Here is a 26,425-nt window from a genome sequence, read left to right as displayed (position 1 = left end):
TGATGTCACTCCCTCGTCTGGGTGCAGAAACATGTTACAATACAGATATATCTCAAAGTAGATAGAAATATTCCAAAGGAAATTTCCAGGAGTGTATACGTGAAAACGTCTTTTCTTTTACATCTAGCTCCTAAATGCTACAATAGTTAGCCTAGCTTACAGAGTGGTCAACAGCTGTGCAATTCCAGATGCTGTTGGAGATGAGGTTGATGAAGCAGAACATTTAATATAATGTGCTAAATGCTCCAAAGAGCTCAGAGAAGATGTAGAGTTGGTGTTTGACACCACAACCACATTTTACTTCTTCAGTAGGAACAAATGGTCTTTTTTGTTGACAGTCACAAAGACATTACTTGAATAATACCAGCCACTTCTGAAGTCACTGTGACTGCAATGATACTGATATTATATGGCTCATTGAATGATATGTCCACCTGTCTGGATGCCTAGTCTTACGTTTGTCTTTCTTTTCCACTTCCTTCAGGCTTAAAAAGACGACGCTGCAGCTAGAAGAGGATCTCTCATATCACCACTGCCATTTCACTCATCTTTGGAGTTGGACTTTGTACAGAAAAGAGGATTTAAAAAAAATTAAAAAATAATGATCATAACAGCGACTACCCAGCAGCAGCCAGCACTCTCATGCTTTTCACGGTTTTTGTAAAAAAAGAAAGAATAAAAAAGAGACTACTCCTGCTACTTTCTCATATCGACATTCCCACTGGACATGATGTGAATTTAACCGCGTTGACTCTTGTTGAGCTCTCACAGTGAAGACGAACGGGCCGAGGCCGGTGCTTATGATGGAGAAATGGATTAATGAAGTCGAACAAAGCGAGGTAAAGGAAGTAAAAAGAAAAGGAACGTGTGTGTTGGAAGGAAACGGAGAAGAGAAAATGTGATTTTTCTTTGATTTGGGTTTTCACATGTGGAAAAAGTTCATGCATCAATTTTGTGGTTTTTGAAGAATTTAACTTTCAGTTTGTTCTCAAGCTTTGGTGTTTTGATGTAACAGGTGTGGACAGGTGTGTTTGAAAGCCATTGGATGTTTTTTTTTTTTTAAAGATGGTTGGGATGGAAATGAAGAAAAGAAGGGAGAGAAACCGAGCCTGAGAAGAGCTGTAGCATAGTGAACAAGCAGCTGCTCTAACAGACTTATCCATTTCGGTTCACTGTGTTTTATGAGACGAGAAGAAAAAAGAAAGACGTGCACTGAAGATGCTTTGAAATCAAAAGTGAGTGACGTTCATTTTGTATAAAAGTGAGGAGTCTGCAAGTCGTGGTTTGGAGATTTGAAAGTGACACGGTGTGTGTGCATCAGATGGGGAAACAGTTTCTGTTCACGCTGCATCGTAAAGAAGGAAGCTGATATAACAACAAGCGAGCAGGAGCTGTGGTTATTTCTGTAACCACAAATAGAGGAAGTGTTGAGCTGCAGTTTCACAAGTTTTCTTGGCTGGTTGCTTTTTGTCAATGCTGTGTATTAAAGAGGATATAAGGCATTTGTTTATAAATGATTTGTGATTTTGAAAAAGTGAGGCAGGAAGATCTGAAAGCGTTCCTTTTTTATTTTTGTTGGGTTTTATATAAATGTATATTAGGGTCAAAAGGAGAAAAAAAGGCGGGAAAACGAAGGAAAACAAACGAGAAAAATTACCGACTTCTTAGTTGTATATTCAAACCACATTGTTTGGGAAGCACATCTCATTTGATAACAGGCTCGCCGTGTTTTTAGACAAGAAATAACCACCTAACTTCAATGTGTGTCGAATACTGTCTTGTTATACCGACGATCACTTATTTATATTTTGTATTTGTCAAAAAACGGTTACAGAAAAAAAAAGGTTTCCCTTCAGCGTTCTTGGATTAAATGTTATCTGACGAGAAGAGTCAGTGGCGTGGAGAAGAGGCGACCCATAAAGCGTTTCTTCCTGATGCATTCAGACCGAGTTAACCCTTCACAGGTGCATCTTAAAGAGGAATCTACGACGTCGTGAGCATGCCAGGAAAAAACTGATGTACAGATGTTTATATTTTGTTCTTTTCCAAGTGCCAGTTTTTTTGTGGTGTCATTTGGATATTAACTAATTCATTCACATGGAGTTCATGAGGAAGCGAGAAAGGGCATGGTCGTGTCTTCGGAGGGTTTAAATACAAAATGTAAAGAGTTGCATCACACTGTACAAAAAAAAAACACACATCAAGTCAAGTGGTCATATAGTATATATTTTTACAACGCTTTAGGGGATGTGTGGATGTATAAAAGCAGAGGGATACGGAATCATATTGCCATTTTTCTCCTGATTCACGTCATGGAGAACGAGACGCCAATCCCACATTGGCGCATCACTCACGCGTCATCAAAGGCGAACGGCATGTGCCTGCATTGAAGTCTGATTTTTCTTCGTGACGTACGTGACTTTATAAAGCTTGCATATTTTACACAGTGTTTACAAAAAGGTGTACGTTGTGGTAAAAATCAATAAACGACAAAAAAAACTTACTGTATACATTTTAATTTCAGAGGTTTAAAAGAAAAAAAAACAGAAGAGGAAAAAAAAAAGTTATAATAATACCCAGCATCCCTTTTGTGTGTCCTCAGAAGTGTGTGCTCTCATTGGACAATACTGAACCCCCTTTTTTTTTGACAAAGACCCACATGACTGTCTATTCCTGACTGCGCTCTGCAGCAACTCAACCAAAGGATCTGGAGTTGTATTTCACACGCGCTCGTAGAAGGGTTTTTACAGTTCTGTGGATGTGCAGCACGTTGCACATTTGACAAACCAAGAGAGCCAAGTTACTGTGCTGTAAAGTGAACGGCCCGACACGGACACACAACGTATCAAACGAACCTACCTGTGTAGATAAGACCGATTGAAGACCGTCAACATTAAAGTAACTGTACTACTCAGTAGCAGATGTGTTTGTACCTATCATGTGCCTTAACCTTTTCCATGCTAGATAAAGATAAGTGTGTTTTATATAACTTTATTCCTCCCTTTCCACTCGCGTCTCTCCATCCTGCCCGTTCACCTCCGCCCCCTTTTCTCCTCCCGTGCCCGCCCCCCCTTTTCTCTCTCCACTTAACTCATTCATTCATCCTGCATCTACCCCCAAACCCCACACTACCTTCCCTGCCCCCTCAAACCCTAAGTAGTTTAGACTGTTGGTGGGTTTCTGCCTTGTATTACGTTGTATTATAAACTTTGAACAAAAAAAGTATAGAGTCAGTGGAAGAAGCGGTTTTGATTTTCCTAGACGAGTAAAGTTGTTAATGCTTTCGTAGCGAGCAGAAGCGATGCCGCAGTGACAGAATGTATTATGTTAATTTTACTAATACCCAGAGGCAAATATTACGCTTGTTAAACATAACGGAAAAATACTGGTTTGTAGAGTTTAAATTTGGTGTGTTTTCAATAAATCATGCCTGGAAAGAAGGTGTTACTCTCTGTGTGTTATTTTGTATCATGTTGTCATCACACAGTAGGGATAATGTGTCTTTGAGAAAAGCCCCCCTAAGTTATAGTACGGTCATTGTGGTCAGCTACTCGCTGCTCAGGTAAGGAAACTATAGTGTCATCAAACCACATGACCGGGAAGAATTAGCTCTACTACATTATCCGTGATGCTACATGTTTCCCAGCTACTCCTGCACCACAACATGAACTATGATTGTCTGAATCTTTGCAACCTTGTTGGACCTATGAGTAGATGCAAAAAAAGTGCAAAAAGAAGACCAGCAACTGCAAGACATTTTTTTTTCAACAGGGACATTTTGCAATATTGTATGACAGAGTATTAGGGTCATTTTAAAGACATGTTTTATCTAAATTTCAAGATTAAAGTGTAAATTTACAAGGATGAAGTCGTAAATCGATTTAAAACAGGCCATGTTGGGGCACTGGTGGCGCAGTGGTTAGTGTGCGCGCCCCATGTATGGAGGCTATAGTCCTCTAAGCAGGGGGCCCAGGTTCAAATCCAGCCTGTGGCTCCTTTCCTGCATGTCATTCCTTCCTCTCTCTCTCCCTGATTTCCAACTCTAGCCACTGTCCTATTTCTCCATTAAAGGCACAAAAAGCCTATAAATAATCTTTAAAAAAAACAGGCCATGTTTAATGATTATTCTGAAAGGTTGTATCAGATCCGCCTGTGTGAAGATGATGAAAGAGGAATCCTCAAAGCCATTTCCTCTGCCTCCAAAGAGATACCTTGTAGCGTAAGTGAAATCAAGCAATTGTCCAATTGGGCGCGAGACAGACCCTTAAATCTGTCAATCAAAAAGTCTCCAGGCAGAATAGCTCCTATTCAGCTTCACATTCAATACAAATCATGCTATGAAAGGGAATAAAATCAAAGTTCATCTGTATTTATACATTTAACATGAATTCAGGATAAAAGAAAACATTTCATAACTTTACCAACAATTAAATAAACATCTCCCTATAATTAAAGGTCAAATGTCCCATGATCATTCATCCAAAAAAATACTTAAATCAGTTCAATGTTCTAATGCAATGAACAAAAAGGAAAAATAGATAAACTAAAGAAAGAGAGTGTGTTTTTGTGTCTGTGGGTGAATTGTTGTTTGGGAGAGGGGAGGAGAGATTGGAGGCCAAAAGCAGTGGAAGTCTTGAGGTGAGGTGGTAAAGAGAGAGGGGTGATAATACCTTGTGAGTACTAATTTGTTAAGAGCCAAGAACATTCAATGCAGCCTGCACACTCCTTCTCCTTTTTCTCTCACACTCACTCTCAGGTGCAAACAATCATTAATTACCCTCTCCTAGGCGACGCCCACTTCCTCACAGAACTCTGCTGTGCAGACAGGATGCAGTCTGCACCCTGTCTGCTATCCCCCAAGTCAGTGAGAATGAAAGACCCTGGACAAGATCCATCATATATGCAGGCAACACCTTTACCTGATTGACAAGTTGAGGGTTTCTTTTGAGTACAGAAATGACTGAGGTCAAACTGAATCCCTCACTCTAAACAGCAAGAAGAAAACTTTCTATATACCAGAATTTAGCCTTATGATGGATTGCTCTTATAGCAGTGAATTCTGTTATTTTACAGGTTTCATATTGTATTAAACCCAGTAAGCTTGCATCATCTTTTCAGAGGAGTGGAGATCACACGAGCCTCCATCAGTGCTGATCAAGCTGCAACCTCCAGTGTTGAAAAAGGAAGCCAATGCAGAAGTCAAATATCCTGCAGTTCCCCGAGTGGCCACTAGAGGCTGGCTGCAGACGCACCAGAAGTCACATACACACTACATTCAAAAAAGCCTGTTTATAACATGTTTACAGCCTGGTTAATAAAACTAAATAGGTCTGATTTGCTCATGTCTCGATCTGCATACACTGTTCGGGGGTGAATTTTTGCATAACTCTTCCGTTTTGATTACATGAACGATACATGTTATCCATAGTTAGGCACGTGAATGACCTGATGGACAGGTGGGCGTGGAGTAACGGTTTGTCAAGAGGTTTAAAACCTGTCGTTAGGTTGACTGAGACAGCATTTCCAGCATGGAGACCGCCATCTATGGGCAGCCAAAGCCCCATGCAGGAACAGATGGGTGACGTCCCAGACCTCTTTTGGTCAGCCTGTTCTTTATGCAAAGTGGGCAAAACTTGGCTAAAATAGTGCTCACATGTGGAGCTACCAACTGTTTTAATGTCTGATCATGTTTCCTTTTTTACAGTGTAGCCTATTTCATTATGAATATATTGCCTCTCTTTTTGTCCTTGTAATATTAGTATACATTCCCCTCTTTATTTCTCTTTTTAATTAAAGTTTTCATTATCATTAGGCTTATTTTTCTTTTCCCTCTAAAGCCTCCTGTGGACAAGTGTTGATAATTAACATTTGTGCTAAAACACTCAAACAAATGTTTCGTCCAAAGTGATGTCCATGTTTGATAAAAATAGATTTATCATCGATACAATACTGTATATGATAAGAAATGCTGAGTAGGCGACGTCAGTATTAAAAAAGTGACAATTTGCATGTAGGGAATTAATATAGTGTTATTACTTTGAAGATTTAGTTTTGTGATTTGATGCCTTTATTAGACACACTGGAGAGTGGAGAGTGTTGGAACTCCGGATAGAGAGAGAGAGTGTGGGGAATGACATGCAGGAAAAGGAGCCACAAGGTCGGACCCAAACCAAGGCCGCCAGCCTCGAGGACTGCAGTCTCTGCACACAGGGCGGGCGAACCAAGCATCGGGCCACCGCCACCGAATTAATTTTTAATGAAAATGTATAAAAAAATTTTTAAAAAGACACGCACATCCCTCAGTGGGTGCTGATTAGAAGTTTTGATTGTCTGTGGAACATAGGCTCTACGGTTTATCATGAATGGACACATTTCACAGAAAGTTCATTTTGAATTTTGGACAGTCTATGATTTTAGTTCAGGGGGTTCCCAAACTTTTTAGTTCGCTATACTCCTAAAATAAGGGTCATCACCATGCACTAAAAGCCCTACACACAAAACATACAACAGAAAACAATAACACTGTTTTATAGTAATTTATTGTAAGACAATAGACTTACATTTTTAATTATTCTAACACATTACTTTCAGTTTAATTCCACTTTATGATATGGTTTTATTTGTAATTGAAATATTTTTGGTGTCTATTTTTACAATAATTGTTCAAATATAGAAGTTAAAATCATTTAAATGTTTGACATATTTTTTGGGAAGACATCACGCGACCCCCAGGAGCCCCCGACCCCCACTTTGCGCACCTCTGTTGTCGTCGCCTCATTTCTTTTCAGGCGGTTCTCTGGCCACCCTCGTCCCAGCTCGGGGTCCTGATTATCATAACAACATGGCCGCCCTCTGCAGGGGCAGACACCGGTGGAAGAGGATCAACTGTTTTCATGTTTTGACGAGAAACTTGACAGGTAACACGTCGTGGTTCACATATGACGTGAACGTAAAGAGAACAGAGAGGTGTGAGTCAGGTAGAAGTCCGAGCGGCGCTGCTATGAGGTTATCATTACTGTCGGTCACATTCAGCTGCTCATGTCTGCGACTTAATATAGTCTGCACCTTAATTAGTCTGTACCATACTTTAGTCTGTACCTTTAAATAGTCTATACCTCTATATAGTCTGTACCATACTTTAGTCTGTACCTTTAAATAGTCTATACCTCTATATAGTCTGTACCATACTTTAGGCTTTCCCTCTATATAGTCTGTACCTTCATATCTACAGTCTCTGGTCTGTACTGATAAGGAGAACACATTTAAAAACATGTTATCTGGTCCACACTGTTTGTTCTCTGTAATATTACCAAGAATGACCTAACCGTTTACGTGTGTCCTGAAGCTGAACTCTGACTAAACATCATAATATGTATTGGTTAAACTTGCACTACTTTGTAAAATACTACTTTATAAAAGTCAGTCGATTAACTGTTTGTACCTGGATGAAGTCAATCAGCGGCTGGGATGCAATCAGAAGGGTGGGAAAGAAGTATGACAGTACAGATCAGTTATTTTGGTACCCTTCTTAACTTTTGACAGTAGAAACACCAATAAATGTGTACTGAACTGAACCGAACTGGACCGGACCGCTTGGTGGAAACTGGGCTTAAGTGTCTCTGAAGTGGGAATCACTAGAAGCCCCTCGATACAGTATGATCCCCATACTTGTAATACAATATTACCCAGAGAATTGGGATATTTCCACAAAATTAAACTGAATCAAAAACTGTTTGGTCAAATAAGAAAACATCCTCAGTCTCTTCATCTCACTTCAGTCTTTTAATTTCTACACGATGTGAGTCGAGCCCACAGACTGAGCAACACTGAGGTCAAAGTAAAACCCTGTAAAGTCTGCATGATGTAGCTCACAGTCTGAACTGTTTGTATTTCAGTTTTTCAAATTTAACTGAACACAAACATGAACGGACGACTGGACAACTGCAGGATGCAACTTCTTCAAAATGAAATGTGCAACTTCCTCAGAAAGTTAAAAAGAAACACTTGCTGTTAATATAATAAAAACATTGATACTTGGCGGCCATGAATTGATATAATATCCCCCCCCCCTCCTCTATGTGTCTCTGTCAGCTTGTGTACAGTTTATGTTGTTGTTTGGTATTTCCTTCTCATCGTGGTTTTTTATGTAAATTCATCATCTGTTCTACTTCAACAGGAAAGTATGACTTTGACCTGGTGGTCGTCGGCGGTGGCTCAGGAGGCCTGGCATGTTCCAAAGAAGGTGAGATCTTTTACTTGTTTGCTTTTCCTCCATGATTTCTGTATCTCTCTCTCTCTCACCTCTAAATGAATCTTCGTCCACAGCCGCACAGTTGGGACTGAAAGTTGCTGTTCTGGATTACGTGGAGCCATCAGCGAAAGGTAAAACACATTTAACCCCTCGTGCCGATTTGATTACAAAGAGATGATTTTCTGGATGAATGATTTGATGACATCATGGTTCATCTCTCTGGGGTTACTTTTCCCAAACAGGTACCAAGTGGGGACTTGGAGGAACATGTGTCAATGTGGGCTGCATTCCTAAGAAGCTGATGCACCAGGCCGCTCTACTCGGCACGGCGGTGAAAGACGCTAAGAAGTACGGCTGGCAGATCTCAGGGCCGGTCTGCCATGACTGGTGGGTCAATCAAAAGCTTTCCCTTCAATACATTATCAGCTTTAGTGAAAAGTACTCTTAAATCAATTCAGATGACTTACTTTAATGGACAGCTAAACGGCACCATCTAGTGTCAAAATAACAGAATGACAACAAGGAAAAGTTTTTATTATCACACATTTCAGCAACAAGGCAAACGCATCAAATCAAAGAGAAAAAGAGACATTAAAAGAAGAGAATGTGAAACCATCACAGAGAAGATTAAATATGAAGATATGTTTTATAAATAAGATCCAAAAGAAATACAGAAATAAGACATCTTGCCAAAGTAAGACATTAAAATACAAAATATATAAACCAGTTTTTCATCGAGAATTGTGTCGGGTCTCTCAATAATAGTGAACGATTTACATCAAGTAATTAACTCTGTATGAACACAAGAACCTGTACTGTCTGCCGGATTCACCTGCTGGTCCCACCGACTCAAAATGGATTATGTTTAACGATTCCACCGCAGAACGTCTTCTCAAGTATTTAGGCTCACAGGCGGGCTCCAGATTCCTTCCATTATCTTTACCAATTAAGGGTCATTATGTTCTTTTTGAAAGCTCATTACTAAGTGACATCACCATGCCAGTGAGCCTACCAGTCACTACTGTCCCTCTGCATGTGGTCAGGGTGGTGAGGAATGCAGCGGTCAGGTCTGTTTATAAGATAATCACCTGTTGTGTGTTTCTCAGGGTCACCATGGCAGAGGCTGTTCAAAACCACGTGCGGTCTCTGAACTGGGGTCACAGAGTCCAGCTCCAGGACAAGTGAGTGACAGCAGCTCTGCTGATTTATTTTAATATTTATGATTCATTTAACAATAAAGACAAGGAGCGCTCATGTTCTCGTGAAAACAAAACACACACATGACCCTGAATCTCTGCACAGTCTGTATTATGGACGGCAGTAGCTCAGTCTGTAGGGGGCCAGAGGCTTGCCGGTTCAAGTCCGAATGTGGGCCATAAGATGGAAGTTGGTCTGGTAGCTGGAGAGGTACCAGGGCACTTCCCGAGTACTACGCTTGAGCAAGGCACCGAACCCCCAAATGCTCTTGTGCGTCTCTCTTCTAGGTATTGTGGGCGCTGCCATCTTGTGGTGGCGGTCATTACTGCGGTTGCCTCTCAGAGTCTGCTGCTGCCTGTTTATTATGAAGACAGATTTCATAGATTAAAAAGTCATACAGCTGCTGATGAAGGAACCTTAATGAAGAGGTCTTAATATTATTTAGATTTTACATAGCAGACTTTTTTTATATAACAACTGATTTCATAACAAAATAAAGAAAAAAGAACCAGCTGACACATCATCCTGTTTAATATATTCTACAAGATAGTTAGCTTCATTAATCAACTGATCCAGTGTCTGTAGATATTCATTTAGCTTGTTTGTTTTTATGCTAAATGAGCATAATAGATTAACGTTATATAGAAATAGTTTCATAATCTCACTGGAGATGGAAGAATGAGCACCACCTACAGGTCACTCAAAGAAGGACAGAAACGACTTATCATTTTTATATCCATACTTCGATCCACCTCTGAATAATATATTCGTCCTTAGCATGGACAGTCAGTGTGTGTAAAGTGTCCGCTCTAATACACTTCATGTTCACTCCCTGTTTTTCACAAAGTCTTTCTGACTGTTAGTAAACTGTAAAACTCCACAGGTTCTGAAGTCCTTTACCGTGTTGTAAAAGTAAGGGATACATGTATATTTAAAAAGTAGAACAAATCTTCACTTTTCAGAACAGCTCACTTTCAAACCTGCGTCTGTAGAAGGCAGAGGTCACCGCAGTAATGGCGGCTTCTCAACTTCCAGGTTTTACTCCGTATCGGTTTATAGGGACACACTGTTTTTTAAGTCACACTGCATTGACATTTATCCATCTGGTCAAATTAAAAACTGAAATAATCCACTTTAAAGCAGGAGATTCACTCGCATTTAATTTCCTGACAACATTTCAAAATTGACAGGGGAGGAGGGTTTATAATTTAAGAGGAGAATTTGGTTGCTGTGGATCAGTGGGTAGAGTCTGTCGTCTCCTACTGGAATGTCAGGGGTTCGATCCCCGGCTCCTGCATCAACATGTCCAATGTCTCCTCGGGAAAGACTCTTAACCCCAAGCTGCTCCCTCTGCTTCCATCTCAAACACTATAATGTCAGTCCTCTGACTTTTCTGCAAACTTGTATATGTATTTCTTGGTTTTTCTGCCTTTACTACTAGAGTTAGGACGAGAGAGAGAGAGAGAGAGAGAGAGAGAGTAGAGAGAGAGAGAGAGAGAGAGAGAGAGAGAGAGAGAAGAGGAGAGAGAGTGAGAGAGAGAGAGAGAGAGAGAGGAGAGAGAGAGAGAGAGAGAGAGAGAGAGAGAGAGAGAGAGAGAGAGAGAGAGAGAGAGAGAGAGAGAGAGAGAGAAGGAGAGAGAGAGAGAGAGAGAGAGAGATTTGAACCTGGGCCGCCCGCTTGGAGGACGTTAGCCTCCGTTCGTGGGGCGCGCAGACTAACCACTAGGCTACCAGTGCCCCCGGGCCGTACATTTCTGTGTGTACTCCAGAATGAGCAGCCACATGATGACTGAGAGGCAGCCGGAGGGCAAAACAGGTGTTAACCTGAGTGAGTGAATGAACCTGAGCTCCCTCTAAATGTTTTCAGTCAAACAACATCATCCACATTGATAACGGAATTAATAATCCTCCAATATGATTTAATATTCATCAACTACACAAAGCAGTTTACAATATCATTAGAGCAGCACAGATGTGAAATAAAAAAAACATTGTTACTTTGTACTAATTAAGATGGATGTGAGTGAAAGTAATTGACTTTAATTAGTGTGAGTGATATCAAACAGTGAGAACATAAAACTTCATATTCCAGCTGTGGGAGAACAGATTTGTGCAAGCAAGCGCATGAGACCCAATCAGTTGAGAATAACAATTATTCACACTTTTAATTAAGTTTAATGAGATTCATTTCTAATGAAGCTGCCAGCCAGTGATCCCTGGTAACTGTTTTCTTTTTTTTTTTAAAGTTGTATTTATCGGTGCGGCAGTAACTTAGTCTGTAGTGACTTGAGCTGGGAACCGGAGGGTCGCCGGTTCAAGTCCCAATGCGGACCATAATATGGAGGTTGGATCTGGTAGCTGGTCGGTAATTTTTCACCGACTGCTCCAGAGCTTTCAAAAGATACACACACGCAGAAAATCACCCAAAGAATCTAAAACGTGTGACACACAACATCTGAGTCTCGGGGGTTTGTCTGGGTTGTTGAGGTAACTCAGCAGGGGGGCTTGACTTTGTGCACCTCGACAGCTTCTGCAGATGTTGACAGTTAAAGTGTGAATGAGTGAGAGGAATGTGGATGATGTTTCTTCTACTGCAGGCTAACGTGACCGGCTGTTTGTTATCCGTCTTACAGGAAGGTGAAGTACCTGAACATGAAAGGAAGCCTGCTGGATCAACACACCGTCAAAGGACTCTCTGAGGCTGGCAAAGAGGTGGGCTGCTGGTTTACATCATATGATTACATCCAAGGAACATTCAATTACGATTATTAAGAAAACGCCCCAAAATGTGTAGAAATGACATTTTACAACATATTTTGTAAAAAAATTTATTATATTTTCTACATTTTTTTGGGGTGTTTTGACCTTTTCTGGATCATGACCTCAATCTGACCTCATAAAATTCTGCAGCCTCGGACATTTTAAACACAAACAGCTTTCTGCTCAAATTAATTTAGTTCTCCATCATGTGATAGTTCTCATTCTGTGCTGCAAGTAATCCTTCATTTCAGACCACATTTATACACATTTGGTGTATTTAAATGTGGACAGAGGACGAGAGGCTTGGATGATGAGAGCAGTGTTCCTGCACAGAGGATGACAGACAGACAGAGACTCTGCAGGTTTTTTTGTTTAAACCCCAACAGCCTGTGTTCAATATATTTTAATATACAATGTAATATTTATTGATCAATAAATAAAGAATTCAGGCGACCCCACGTGAGGTCAGAATTGTTTTTATTGCCAAGTACCTTCACACTTTTCTTATTAACAGGGATAAAGCAAAACTAGTAAGAAGCTATACAACAATGTAGCTCCTGCTGACGGAGCACTTCAACAGAATAAAATTAATATAAGAAGAAATCTTAAAATATATCATAAAATATAAAGAACACAAAACGTACAAAAGATTCAGTGCAGGAGCTTTAGAGTTGTTCAGCATTGTGCATGATTTGTCCCTTTACAATTATTTTTTAAAATATTTTATACTGTAAAACTTCAAAATAAAAGCCCATGCCAATTCGAGGCCCAGTCCCTTTTACTGGCCTGGTGGTGCTGCACGTTTGACAAATAAAGACCGGTCTCAATTAGAGGCCTGATGTGCATTTAGTGTGGATTAGAAAGTGGATTAATTATGTGAATAAAAAGCAGCAAGACTCCCAATAAAACCTCGACATCTGTCCAGGAAAGACAGAATGATGCTCGTATGCGTACCAGCCGTGCAGCAGGTCGACGTCTTTAAAATCAAAAACAAAAGAGTGATTTTAAACGTAGTTTGTTTATTGATATCCTAACTTTGAGCTCACTTGTTATTCAATATTCTCACTGGTGTAAATTACAGGTTTCTAGTCTTTCCCATCTTTGCTGTGCAGTTTTCTTTCTTTTTAAAAGTTCAGCTCTTTGCCTGATCGCAGGTCTCGTGTCAGTGGTTTCCAAGTGTTTCCATCGTCACTTTAGAGCAGAATACTGTAGAGACCGTTTGCTCTCATTTGACATTTCCTTGTTGGTTTTTTAAAGGATATGAACAAAGGCTGTAACTGCACACTTCCCTCCTCTCTCACAGACCATCCTGACTGCCAGGAACATCGTGGTCGCCACGGGTGGACGGCCGAGATACCCCACAAATGTAAGTAACAACCCACCAGCAACCTCTGGTGGTGAAAGAAGAAGCTCATGCTTTAAGTGCAAAAATGCTGCAGTTCATAGAGTGTCCACTAGAGGCTGGCTGCAGAAGCACAGGAAGTCCGTTTTTACAGCAGAGATGAACATGTTTACAGCCTGGTTCAAAAAAACAAATAGGTGTGATTAGGTCATATCTGGATGGACACACACTGTACGGGGGGGTGAATGTTTTGATGACTCATCAGTTTTGATTTGATGAAGGATAAGAGTTATTCACAATAAGGCGTGTAGCTGACCTGATTGACAGGTGGGCACGATGTAACAGTTAGAGGTTTAAAACCCGCCTCAGCTCCAGCTCTCAGCCTGTTGTTAGGTTGACTGAAAGTTAGACTGAGACAGGATTTCCAACATGGAGACTGCTGCTGATGAGCCTTCAGAGCCCCCTGCAGGTACAGATGGGTGATGTCACTCAGGCTTCATCCATTAATATTAAAGGTCTATGATAACAATCCTACAATCATTCAAATGTGTTGTTTGGTTTGGTCGACTGGTTACTGGGTAGACTAACTGATGAGAAGAAGAAAAATATGCCCACCAAGGCCCCGTGTCCGCCTAGCGTTTTTTTTCTGAGCACAAGCATTTTTTCTTCAATTGTTTTCAATGAGGAGAGAGTGGCTGCGTGGAGAAAAAGCGCAGCACCCAGTGTCTTTTCTTCCGAGAGCTCAAGTTGAAAATCTTTCAACTTTTCAGAAAGGCGCTCTAGTTTTGTCGTCTACTGATCGTGTCTTGTACCCACATCCTCCTCGCTCCGTGTCTGATCAGGAAATAAACGATCTCATTAATATTAACGAATATAAAACAAGCAGTAAAAAGTTACGGAGCAGCTTCGGTCATACAGCGGCCGTCATCAACAGACTGTTGTCATGGAGACAGGACTGAAGTGCAGCACTTTTCTTCTCAGCGCACAAACGCTTCATGTAAACACTCCCGAGAGTACAGCCGGCGCTTTTCAGCCCAGAAAAAACTCTAGGTGGACACGGGGCCTAAAGAGAAAAACAGGAAAAAGCAGCTTTCAGAAATCAACACGTCTGCTACATTTGATGTATTGATCGTGGTTTGAAAGGTGAATAGTTCTGCCATCAGCTTTTTACTCTTCTCACAGATTCCTGGAGCAGTGGAGCACGGCCTCACCAGCGACGACATCTTCTGGCTGAAGAAGTCGCCCGGGAAAACGTAAGGCGAACCCCCCCTCCCCCACACCCACCAACACATATACACATTATAACAAAGTGAGGATGAACCTTTTAACCCTTGAACGCACCATTTCTGTTCATGAACCATTAAACCTCGAGCTACAAGCTGAGCAGAGAGCCTCTAACCTCTGCAGCATCAATGCCCTCGCTCTAACTCACCGCGTTAACCGTACATGCTGACACGACACGGCCCGCTGTCACGCACTGTCATCATTCATCGGTGACATGCGGTTTGTTTTTCTCCCTTCCTGTCAGCCTGTCTTCGCCTCATGATTCAGATTAGCGGCGTGCATCCTGACCTTTGCAGAACAAGGCCTTTAATCCCGCCTTTTAGCCGCTGTCATCGCCTGGTTAATTGGTCCTTACATGATGTTTCCTCTTGGCACGGCGTGCAGACGGTGACTAGTGGTTGTGGTGTACCTGGGCTCCGGGTGTTGTTTGCTCCTCGCTGAAAGACGAGCGGAAATGATTGATCCGATATTTAAGCTTCATAATGAATCCAGAGAGTCTGCATCTGTGCCCGAGACTTTTTATGATGATAGTGTTTAACCTCGTTTGAATGAAAGGACGTTCTCGGGTGTTTTAAGAAGAATGCAACTTTAACTGTATATCACATCAGAAAGACATGTTACTAAACTCTCTTCAGAGGTTGAAGTCAGTGATAATGTGATAAAAATTTGGCTTAATGACTTTATTTAGAGACAGGACAGTGGATAGAGTCAGAAAACCAGGAAGAGAGAGAGAGGTGAATGACATGCGGGAAAGGAGCCACAGGTTAGAGTCCAACACGGGTCATCTACTCCACATGGGGCATGCGCTAGCCTTTAGGCTACCGGCCCCCCTTAACCGCGATGTTTAATTAATAAAATGGTAAATGGACTTGAGCTTGTACCCATTCACCAGTGTTTCCCCTTCCATTATATTAGGGGGGTGGCCCACCTCCCCCTTGAAGGTCAAGGCGGCGTCCCTTTAATTAAAATTCTCACATACACATTAGTATCAGTTGGTGTGTATGTGCCGTTATTTGTATGCTTTTCAGATTTTGTGACCACTTGGTGGTAATCTTTAACAGTCAACAAATCAACATGGATGCCTCGGTCAGTAAACAGCTACCACTCTGTCAACAACATGTCTCTGTATATAAAGTAGAATTATCGCTAAGAGGCGCCACTTGAGCGCAGGAAGTCCTTTGACGTAGCGGGCGGCGGTTAGTGGGGTCCTCTTCGTCCCTGTAGGCGGCTAGTCGAGGGTAACCATTAGCTTTAGCGTCCTCTGTGGGAGCATTGAACCTCACACTGCAGACGGAGCTGAAGTTGTTGTTGTGCTGCTGAGCTGTCAGCTGTGCAGGTGAGGTCCAAGAAGCTGATTTTTAACCGTGTGTGTGGGGAGGGGGGGCATTCAGGTGAGTGATGGGTGTCTAATGGCGCACACACACACACACACACACAGACACACCTGAGTGACAGATTCAGCCTCAGGGCCATATCCCAGAGCCGACTGCACATCGTTGTGCTATCAGGAGAAAGCAGTGAGCGCGTGCCAGGGGGACCGTGCTACGGGTCCAGGGATAGGCCGGTACTTGAATAAGGGGGTCTGTGTGTTGTGTTGTATAACGGAAGAGGACCACACTTCTGGGGGATGTCTTTCAGCAGTTTGTTGAAAAAGCAGCACAGATGGTTCCAGCATAGCTTCCCAGAATTTATAGAGAAACAAAACATGCACAGAATCTGTTTTGCTCACGTGGACTCTGTGACCGCAGAAAAATACATTATTTAAAGGTCACACATTTCCCTCCTCTTCAACCAGTTTAAATAAGTCTCAGAGCTCCTCAAAACATGTGTGTGAAGTGTCTTGTTCTAAATCCACTCTGATCCTGTATTTGATCATGTCTATAAACCCCTCTATTCCAGCCCTGCTCAGAACAGGCTGTTTCTGTGTCTGTACCTTTAAATATGTAAATGAGCTGTGTCTGACCACGCCCCCTCTCTGGAAGGACTTGGGTGTACTCGGTCTTTCTCGCTCCATGTCCTATTGTTTACTGTGAGAAGGCAGACCCAGAGGGCAGAACAAACACCTAGCTGTGGGAGTGTCACCCACCTGGGGGAGGGGCTACTGCCCTTTGTGATGTCATGAAGGGAAAATCTCCAAACAGCCTGTTTGAGCACACATTTTCTGAAAAGTGGAGCAGGCAGAAGACAGAGAGGATGGACTTTTCTCATCATTGGGGGGTTTGTAGACAGACTAGAGACACATATTAGTGTTAGAGAAACATGGTGAAGTGGATTTTGCAGAATATGTGACCGTTAAGGTGCATTTGAATTCAACATTATTACATTTTAATAATAATAATTAAATCTGTATTTGTCATGTGAACGTTGACATTGTGCAGCTAGAATAAAAAGAGGAAGTAAAGCTACTAAAACACTGGAAGCTTTTTTGAATAACACAGTCAGTGATCCTTTTAGAAACATAAAGGGTTGTTAGTTCTTCATGAAAACATCACTCTGTCATCAACACATAATAACCACACTTTTGAAAACTGAGAATAAGTAACAAGTGTGACACAGAAAGTTCATGATCCGAATATTTTAGTCATTCCAGTTGAGAAACTGCTGCTGTGTTCAAATACAGTTTGTATTTATCGATGAGAGGTCAACGCAAAATCAAATACATCCTTTCTTCTTTTTCAGAGGTTATTGTCAAAGCCTTCGCCAATCTGACAAACATCAACTAAACATTACTTTATAAAAATGTAATAGATTTTTTTGTTTTGTTTTTTAAGGTTTATGTTTTGGGCTTTTAGTGCCTTTATTGTAAAGACAGGACATTGGATTGATTTGCAATTTGTGGCTTTGGGAAGGCTACAAAGTCTAAATCAGGGGTATCCAAACTTTTACTACAACCTCTCCCAAAATAACGATGCGTGAGACTGGGGACCCCCTCTGACCCTGGAAGGGGTTAAAGCATTTAATATTATTCACAGCAGCACACACTAATAAGCCAATCCAAACACTGACATAAGAACAACACTAAAGAATAGAGCAGACTCTTGGAATAAATTAACAAAATAAAACAAAGAGCTCAACATATACCTGCATTTTTACAGTCATGTACAAACTCAAAGTTTTCACTTTAATTTCCGCACAAATCTCACTCAAGCACTATTTCACAATCATCAGTAAAATATGAAATTTTAAGTCATTTCAAATTAGTATTTGTTTTTGGAAGGCATCTCTCGACCCCCCCTCCCAGTGTCTCGCGACCCCCACTTTGGGACCCACTGGTCTAAATCACTGACTGCACTGTTTGGTTGATGTTAGTGTGAGCTCACTAAAATGCCTTCAGAAGCAACATTTCATAGAAACATGTAACATGGACTCACACCGAGCCTTTGTAACAAACCCACCCACGTTCTTCTAAACAGATAAAGTATCAGATCTCAAGGTTAACACGATGTCGCAGACAGTCGATGAAAACATCCTCCCTCTGCAGGAGCTGCAGCCTTGACTTCAGCTCCTCAACACATTTTTATCACCCTGAAAAGTTTCATTAAGTGTCTGATAGTCGACTCCACGTCGAATGGGAGTACAGAGTTTCATGAGACAGAAACAGAACATCAGGACTATCCAATTTAAAAGTTTGACTGTTTCATGCCTTTGATATATTCCTCTTAATCACGTTTGGAGGTTTTTTTTTAATGAAAATATTTAAGCAGTTTTTCCCACTTAAATATGAACATGCAAACCTAATTAGAGATGTGTTGGTAAAAGATGACACAAGGCGGGAGTGCTCTAGTTTGAAAACAAGCATGAAAAGGATCTAAAGGCAACATCTGCTGCATGACAAACGTAGCACAGACACCAGACAAGTGTATATTTTGAATGAGGAAGAGGTCGAGGGGGGGAAAGTAGACGACGTCTCAGTGATGAAAGTGAAGAATCAAGCTGAAGCTCTTTGCCTAATCTTCTCTAAGCCACTTCACAATACGTGCTAAATGCAGACATGGAGAAAATGGTCACTGGGGGCTTTTAGTGGTTACAGTCAGTATGGACGTGCAGGATGTCCCGCCCGAGCTGTCAGGTGGAACAGACGAGCGGGATGGAGGTCTGACCCTGAGTGTGTGTGAGGGTGACGGGGATCACTCAGCTGGCTAATGTGTGGGCTGTAGCCCTGAACATGGCACACCCCATCTGCAGGGATTAGACTAAACGCTGGCAATTACATCTCCTCAACAACGCGATGTGAGCTGCATAAGACTTGTGATTCACCTGGACCACACACACACACACACGCACACTCTGTCAGTGTCCCCGTTTCCTACATTTTCCTCACACCTCGGTCTGAGATTATGACGTTTTGTAATTCATCACCTCTCCACTTCTAGGATTCAAAGTAAACATTTTCATCTTGCTTTGTTTGGGTTTGGACACAGTGTGCTTCTCAAACAATGAGATGTATTTCTGCGGGTGTTATCAGTTGGATTTAAGGGCTTTTTCTTTGTTTGTGTTTTGCAGACTTGTGGTTGGAGCCAGCTGTATCCTTTTGTCTGCCAGTGAGCTTGTAATTGGAGCCCCTGCATAAATCCAGTAGTAACCAGTATAAAGTTATCAGCTCGTATTTTCTGCTGCTCTGTGTGTTTTGGGTCTTTGTGTTTTATTTGTTTTGGCCACACATCAGATGCTTCTTGTGCTGTGCTATAATCCTGAACCTGGTGCTGCCTCAGATGTGGCTCTGGAGTGTGCAGGTTTCCTCACCGGCGTCGGCATGGATACCACAGTGATGGTTCGCAGCATCGCCCTCCGGGGGTTTGACCAGGTATTACTCCCTGAATTTAAAGAGTCTGCTCATTGTGATCATGTGTTTTTTTTTTTGTCTTCTTTGAAAAGCTGCTATTCATTCTCTGTTCATGCAGCAAATGGCAGGCCTGGTGACGGACTACATGGAGGCATATGGGACAAAGTTTGCGTGGAGGAGTGTCCCGAAGAGAGTGGACAAACTGTCCTCAGGAGCCCTGCAGGTGACCTGGGTGGATTCCCTCACAGGCAACGAGCAGAAGGACACCTTCGACTCAGTGTTATGGGCCGTCGGTGAGTGTGTTCCTGTTCCTGAGTGCAAACATTGAAGTCATATGTTTAAGTAGATCTCTCAGGTTTAAACTTCATCCCTGATGTGGTCGAGGCTCTTTGTGCTGCAAATGAGCATCCTTTGAGCTCCTGGGGGAGATTTAGCTGATCATAAAACAAACTGACTCCTATGTATCTCCTAAATCAAGAAAGATAACAGACCATCAGCAACAACATTCTAATCCATGATTACTTCCACCTCCAGGCTGGTGTAGGCCGAAGTGACCTTTTGTTAACTTTCCATAGTGGATGACACCATAAAGAGACACCTGGATGATTTTTTTTCTTTTGAGAGTACAAATTAATTCACAAGACAAGGTCCCAAAAAGGTCAGACGGGCCGCTTTGTCCTCAGGGGTTTCTAAGATTGACACAAAATTAAGTTCCTCACAGGAGCTTTAAGAAGAAGAGACTTGAATGCTTTAGACTCACTAAAAAAGACATGAAAACATTTCAGACACAAGTCAGAAAAAGGAGGCCCGAAGACCTAACCACGTCTCTACTGCTGCAGCCTTGACTTGCGTCTTGACTTAAAGGTCCAATCAGTGAGATGTGTAGTGACTGAAACGATAAAGTGATCTTACTATCTGATCATTAAGGAAACATGCTATGTTGAAGTGCTGGCTTCTCTGACAACAATGCAGCAGCCAGTATGTCCTCCTTCTAACTTTAGATTCTGCTCCTGAATGCTCTGGATTTGTTTGGACCAGAGAAGGTAGGTGGTTTTAAGACACCCCCCACACGGCCGTTTTGGACGCCCCTCTGTTTTCCAGATATGAGAGCAGTTATCAGGTCAACAGGTGTTGCAGTGATGGAAGCAGACAAGAGAAGTGGTTCAGATAGAAGTGATTGTACCCGACCTAAAAAGCCTCTGCATGTTTCTAATAAGCTCCACGAGCAGAAACGTGCTCAAACTAGGATCAATATTGGAGATGCTTTTGAAAAATGGAGAGAGGTTAGAACACAGAAAGGTTTACAGACCCATGCAGAGCTGGATAAACACTGAAGCTTCAGTGTCCACCACATGGTGACCTGTGAGAGCAACGACTCTAGAGAGGACGGGGGCAGTGGGAGACGGTGAGGAAGAAAAACAGATCAAATCTTACCAAGAGAATACCCTCCATATCTGTGAATTTGTGGATGTTTAATGAGTTTACCGCAGATCATGCCAGTCATCGATGTAGGAAATAGTGCAGATAATTCTGATTTTGAGTCCTTTGTAAATCTAATAATGAGATTAAACATTTTGCTTCGTTGATGGGATCTCTTTTGATGTCTTTGTTATAGTTATCGCTCAGTTGTCCACACAACTTTAAATTATGAACCCAGCTACGACAACAACAACACTTCTTTTTCTTTATTTTTTGGGCTTTTTGTGCATTTTTAGAGATAGGACAGTGGCGGCCCCACAACATCACGTCTGACACAGGTGTTTCTTATTGATTAAGTAAGTCAGTAAAGTTTATTTGTATAGCACCTCTCACAGATACACATCACAACGTCCTTCACATTAAAACAAGAACACAAGGAAACAGCATAAAGTGAAACGTCTGAGGTTCACTGAATAGTGAATTTATCTAATCCTTATTTTCTATTTTAAATCTTTTCTGACACCTCCATGTGCCCCTGAAATAAACACAAGTTTGACTTTTTTTCCATGCCGCCTCCACTTTCATTGTCATGCTGAATAGAGTGCAGTGTCAGCAGATTGCAGAGGAATCAAGGCTGAAAACAAAGTAATAAAGCCCGAGTGATGGGAACGGCCAGTGGGAAGTGTTAATCACCCGCCTCTGGCTCTCTGACTGTACAGAGGGACAGGACGTGACAGGATGCACCCAGGCACAGGGTCACCACATTCCCCTCTTTGTTCTCCCTCTCTGGGCCTTCCTGCTCATGCCAGCCCTGCGGAAACCAACCCTGTATCTGTCACTGCCAACCCGGCGGCCCTCTGCGTGCTATTACCAGTAGCCCTCCTGCTCCTCTTTCTCGTTCACTCATCCTCGATATTATACCATTTCACTTCTTCTTAGCAGTGAGTATGGAGGTGAACTCCATCAGGGTGTCTGCCTTTTGTTTAATTCGTGTCCAGTGGTTTCAAAGACAGAACGGTGCTTCTGAAAACCTGCCTACCAGGCATTCCCAGGTCCGACCCAGCCAGATTGTCAGCTGTTGTTCCATCGTTGGGGGGGGGGGGGGATGGGGGGCTAGTGTGTCCTCTCTGCGTGCGACAGCGATGAGGATGCGTGTGACCCTGCTGCTGAGATGACGTTTGTTTTTCCCACCTGTGGTTCAATTCCCACATCATCCGGGCGTGGGACTGTTGTTGGTGACTGTGATATTTGCATTGAGTGCAAGTTTCAGATCCTCAGCTCCTGCAGCAACATGTCCAATGTATCCTTGGGCATTTGTATGAATGGATGAGTTAATACTGATGGACTCTTTACTCAGCAGCCTCTACCATCAGTGTGTGAATGTGTATGAATGGATGAGTTAATACTGATGGACTCTTTACTCAGCAGCCTCTACCATCAGTGTGTGAATGTGTATGAATGGATGAGTTAATACTGATGGACTCTTTACTCAGCAGCCTCTACCATCAGTGTGTGAATGTGTATGAATGGATGAGTTAATACTGATGGACTCTTTACTCAGCAGCCTCTACCATCAGTGTGTGAATGTGTAGGTGTGACATACAATGTAAAAGCTCTTTGAGTAGTCAGAAGAGAAATATACAAGCTCAAGTCCATTTACCATTTACTGTAGCTGGCTCTATGCTGAACTCATGGGCCAGTTTAACGTTTAGTTTAGCAAGGTATGTTTACTTAATCAAAATACACTATGTTTGTTTTTAGAGGGAAAATTAGCTACAATACCACTCTCTACAGGGGTTAGGGTTGTGGGTCAGTTGGTACAGTCGGTCGTCTCTCAACCGGAAGGTCAAGGGTTTGATCCCCAGCTCCTGCAGCCACATGTCCGATGTGTCCTTGGGTAAGACACTTAAGACACCTATTTAGATTGACGTTTCAAGAAGTCATATTTACATCCCTGTGAATGTTGTGGAGACGTAATGGTGGGGCAATGTGATTCCCCCCCTCCCCCTCTGTACCGTCTTCAGAGGTAGTAACAGAGGCGTTACAGAGGCGCCAAAATTCTATGTGAATTCACAGACTGGGACAAGATAATTACTTTGTCACAGAATCAATTTAAATGTACAAAGACATGATGACCGCTTAGATTAGTTTCAGCACTTTTGCAGAATCGCAGTCTGAAAAGGGCTAATGACCGATTTCTAATTTAAGGGTCTGAGCTGTCCTCCATCTCCTGCTGCTGATACACTTACTAATGACAAGTTTCTCATACATCCCCATTAATAAAACAACAACAGAGAATCCCGAGTCTGCATATTAGTCGTGTTTCCTGATGCTGTGTAACACAAGCAGCAATATTTTCATGTTGAAGCTACTGGCTTAAACCTTCGTCAGACCGAGCTACATCCCTGACATCTTTTGTTCCCATAGAGTTCAGTGAGAACCAGTCACAGCTCGGCCTCTGCTCTTTGATGTGTGCGTGCAGGAGTTATGAGTACAAGGCCACTTCCCTTTACCGTGACCTTACACTAGGGGCCAGGCGGGGTACCGGGCCCCAGTGGAGTTATTAAAGGCCAGAGGGGACCGGGGGACAGTATCACCGCCGTCTGCCACATCCTCCTCCATGGCCCGGCCTGCCTCCACCTTTCCCCTGCTCTTTCCTGGCCTCACAGCCGCTCCCCTGTGCAGGTGTACTCGCAGAACAAACCAGGAAACAGAACATTTCCACACTTCCTGTCTGCATGTAGACAGTGGGAACATTAGTCTTCCTCCTCACTCACTCTTCCATCCTTGAGGATGTTTTTTTATATTTTATTATCCATTTTTTAAGAACATTTGCCTGTCTGGGTTTTTATAAGTTCCTGATGACATCCCTGATTGTTGCTCTTGGTGTGTGGACGTCCGGGTCTGTAGACGTCTAGCTTGTGGTGGGGCTCAAAGTGACCAAAGATATTCACTGTTATGACATTAGTGGAGTCGTTTCTGGGGCAAGAACATGTACAGTATGCTGAGAGTCACTGAATTTACTAGCTTGAAAATGTGGTTAATTTAGATTGCTTTCTCAAAAGAAGCCCGGTGTACTTAGTGCGATTCAGGGGTGAAATTTCAACATTGTTGCGTTTTTCTTTTGATTCAGTTTGCTTTCAGACTGAACTTAAGCCTCTCAAATGTTGTGTACCACAGCCACTCGTCACTAGTTGGGGCTGTAGCTCCGGTCAGTGGCTAGCCTGATGCTGCACTATGAACGTTCGAGAAAACAACAGGACAGTGGAGGAATGGTATCCTGTAGTGCACAGTTTGTCAGTATTTAGATCTCTAAAATGAAGATGAACTCCAGGACTAACCGGGCCTGCTTGTGCTCGTGCTTGAGCAACTGTAACATGCAGAAGCACACCTCTTGCGCACCAAGCGTGCCAGGACCAATGAAGTGTACCGTGCTTGACCACGGGTCGGAGCACTCACACCAGTTAAACAAACTGGATTTTGGGCACGGTACAGCTTGCTTAGTGTGAGTGTGCCCTTAATCACTGGTGAGCTTGGGAATCTTTTTTCTTTTGCCTGAAGCAGAACACGTAATCATTCTCGTCGTCCTGCATGATCTCCCCCCCAAAAGAAAACACTTTTCTTTGTCTTTGTTCATTTGATTGATCTGATAAGAGTCCAGCTCTCATTTCCAATGGAGGAGGATTGTTGTGGCTAATTAGCCTACTAGCAGTCTTGAAGCTTCCTCTTAATGTCACAACAGGCTTTGTTCAGATTGGCCTCTATATTTGGTGTGTGTGTTTCAACCAAACCCCTTATCAGTCCTGACTGTTGTTGTGTCCTTGCGGTACAATGGCGCCCTGCTCATTGAACAGTGACTGGAGCTGCAGACAGGAAGTCCATAAATGAAAAGGAAAAGTCTTTACTTACACGTCAGATTTGACTGATGAGCCTTTTTTAGGTCCATGCTGACATCTTTGTTGTAATTGATGCTAAATTTGAATACTTTTAAAACAGAAAGTATGACATACAACGTCATGTTTTAGCTGCAGAAATTTACCACTGTCGAATAAAAGCTTCAACAAGATAATGTGAGAGATTTGAGAAAACACAAGTTATATATGAGTATGAACATAACAGGTCACTGTGAAGTCACTGTGATGAATAATATAGTTTAACACTTGTCATGAAATCACATCGTCATCAGAAATGAAACCCATATTACATGAAGATATTTTTGATCGTTTTTTAAACATAGTTTCTTTTGTACCTATTTATATTTGCCCCTTTTATTTTTATGTAAATACTTGCTGTTGTTTTTATCCTGCACTATGATGAGCCAACTGCAAATAAATGTAGTTCTTATCCGCACTGTAAGGTACAATTTGAATGACAATAAAGAAAGTCTAAGTCATGTTGTCACGGTAACTGGCTGCTGCAAATAACGTTTAACGTACTATAGAACGTTTCTATAGTAGGAGCGAATTATACGAAAACAGCAAAAGCGCTTCTGTTTGGATGTGTTTTGATTGATTCCATTGGAAGCAGCTGAATGTTTGGCAGCACTTTGAGTCCAAGACAAGTTTCTCCAGGGGGACAAAAACTGTATCATGTATTTTATCTTATCGTATCAAAGGGACTATTAGGTGGTCATTCAAACTGATGAGTTATTTAAAGATTCCCCCTGTACAGTGTGTGTCCTAAAGGCCCCGTCAGATAGGACGCGGTGGGCGCTGCACGCTGCTGTCACTTCCTTTCATTGTCTATTGTATTGCTCCGCACAAGAGCGTATCTCCTCGATGGCGACTTGAGCGCAGTGCATGGTCGCGCTTGCCTTTCTTGCTCGCTGCACAGAAGTTAAAACATTTTCTACTTGAGGGTAGCTCAGATCCCAACAAACGATGTCTCACTTTCCCGAGCTCTAGTTTAAAGACCTACCGGGACGTCGGCAAGAAAGATCTTGTTTTTAAAGATATTTCCAACAGTTTGGGCATACCAGGTGTGTTTAAAACAGCAGCATTAATTTGTGTCGTGTTTGTGAAGCGGTCGTTTTAGCGCTGCAGCTCCTGGACACTAAACTCTCCCACATCCTGACGGCTCTGATGATTTCAACACACACCCTCTTTTTCTTTGCTGCTCGTCTCCCCCTCTGCAGCAGAAGAAATGTTTTAATGTTGTGTGTATGTGACTTCCTGTACTTCTACAGCCAACCTCTAGTGGACACTCAAAGAACTGCAGGATTTTGCACTTCCGCATCGGCTTCATTAGTTGATGTTGCAGCTTGGTCTTATCATGACATGACAAATTGAGTGTTATAGCTCTTTATGGTAGTTAGGGTTGCAAAATCCCAGGAATTATTCAAAGTTGAAAACTTTCCATGGGAATAAACTGGGAATTTACAGGTTTATAG

At 42.2% G+C, this 26,425-nt stretch overlaps 2 protein-coding genes across 2 annotated transcripts in view; both read left to right on the top strand.

Moving 5' to 3' along the window:
- Positions 1-3,440, top strand: part of arvcfb (ARVCF delta catenin family member b) — a 264,318-nt gene extending 260,878 nt beyond the window's left edge. Inside the window, 1 exon segment of the mRNA XM_065962786.1 lies at positions 485-3,440. The gene's annotated coding sequence lies outside the window, so the exon portion shown is untranslated.
- A 3,364-nt stretch (positions 3,441-6,804) lies between these two features.
- The window catches only part of txnrd2.2 (thioredoxin reductase 2, tandem duplicate 2), a 30,566-nt gene continuing 10,945 nt past the window's right edge, over positions 6,805-26,425 (top strand). Inside the window, exons 1-11 of the mRNA XM_065962779.1 lie at positions 6,805-6,917; positions 8,177-8,242; positions 8,326-8,382; positions 8,494-8,638; positions 9,358-9,432; positions 12,082-12,160; positions 13,512-13,574; positions 14,733-14,803; positions 19,338-19,357; positions 19,547-19,638; positions 19,736-19,910. Of these exons, the coding sequence (XP_065818851.1) occupies positions 6,842-6,917; positions 8,177-8,242; positions 8,326-8,382; positions 8,494-8,638; positions 9,358-9,432; positions 12,082-12,160; positions 13,512-13,574; positions 14,733-14,803; positions 19,338-19,357; positions 19,547-19,638; positions 19,736-19,910 (919 nt within the window). The 5' untranslated portion in view covers positions 6,805-6,841. The remainder of the gene's footprint in view (positions 6,918-8,176; positions 8,243-8,325; positions 8,383-8,493; positions 8,639-9,357; positions 9,433-12,081; positions 12,161-13,511; positions 13,575-14,732; positions 14,804-19,337; positions 19,358-19,546; positions 19,639-19,735; positions 19,911-26,425) is intronic.

The sequence above is a fragment of the Labrus bergylta genome, chromosome 2 (genome assembly GCF_963930695.1).
Source record: "Labrus bergylta chromosome 2, fLabBer1.1, whole genome shotgun sequence".
Taxonomy (NCBI): domain Eukaryota; kingdom Metazoa; phylum Chordata; class Actinopteri; order Labriformes; family Labridae; genus Labrus; species Labrus bergylta.
This window is presented reverse-complemented; position numbering and strand designations above follow the sequence as displayed.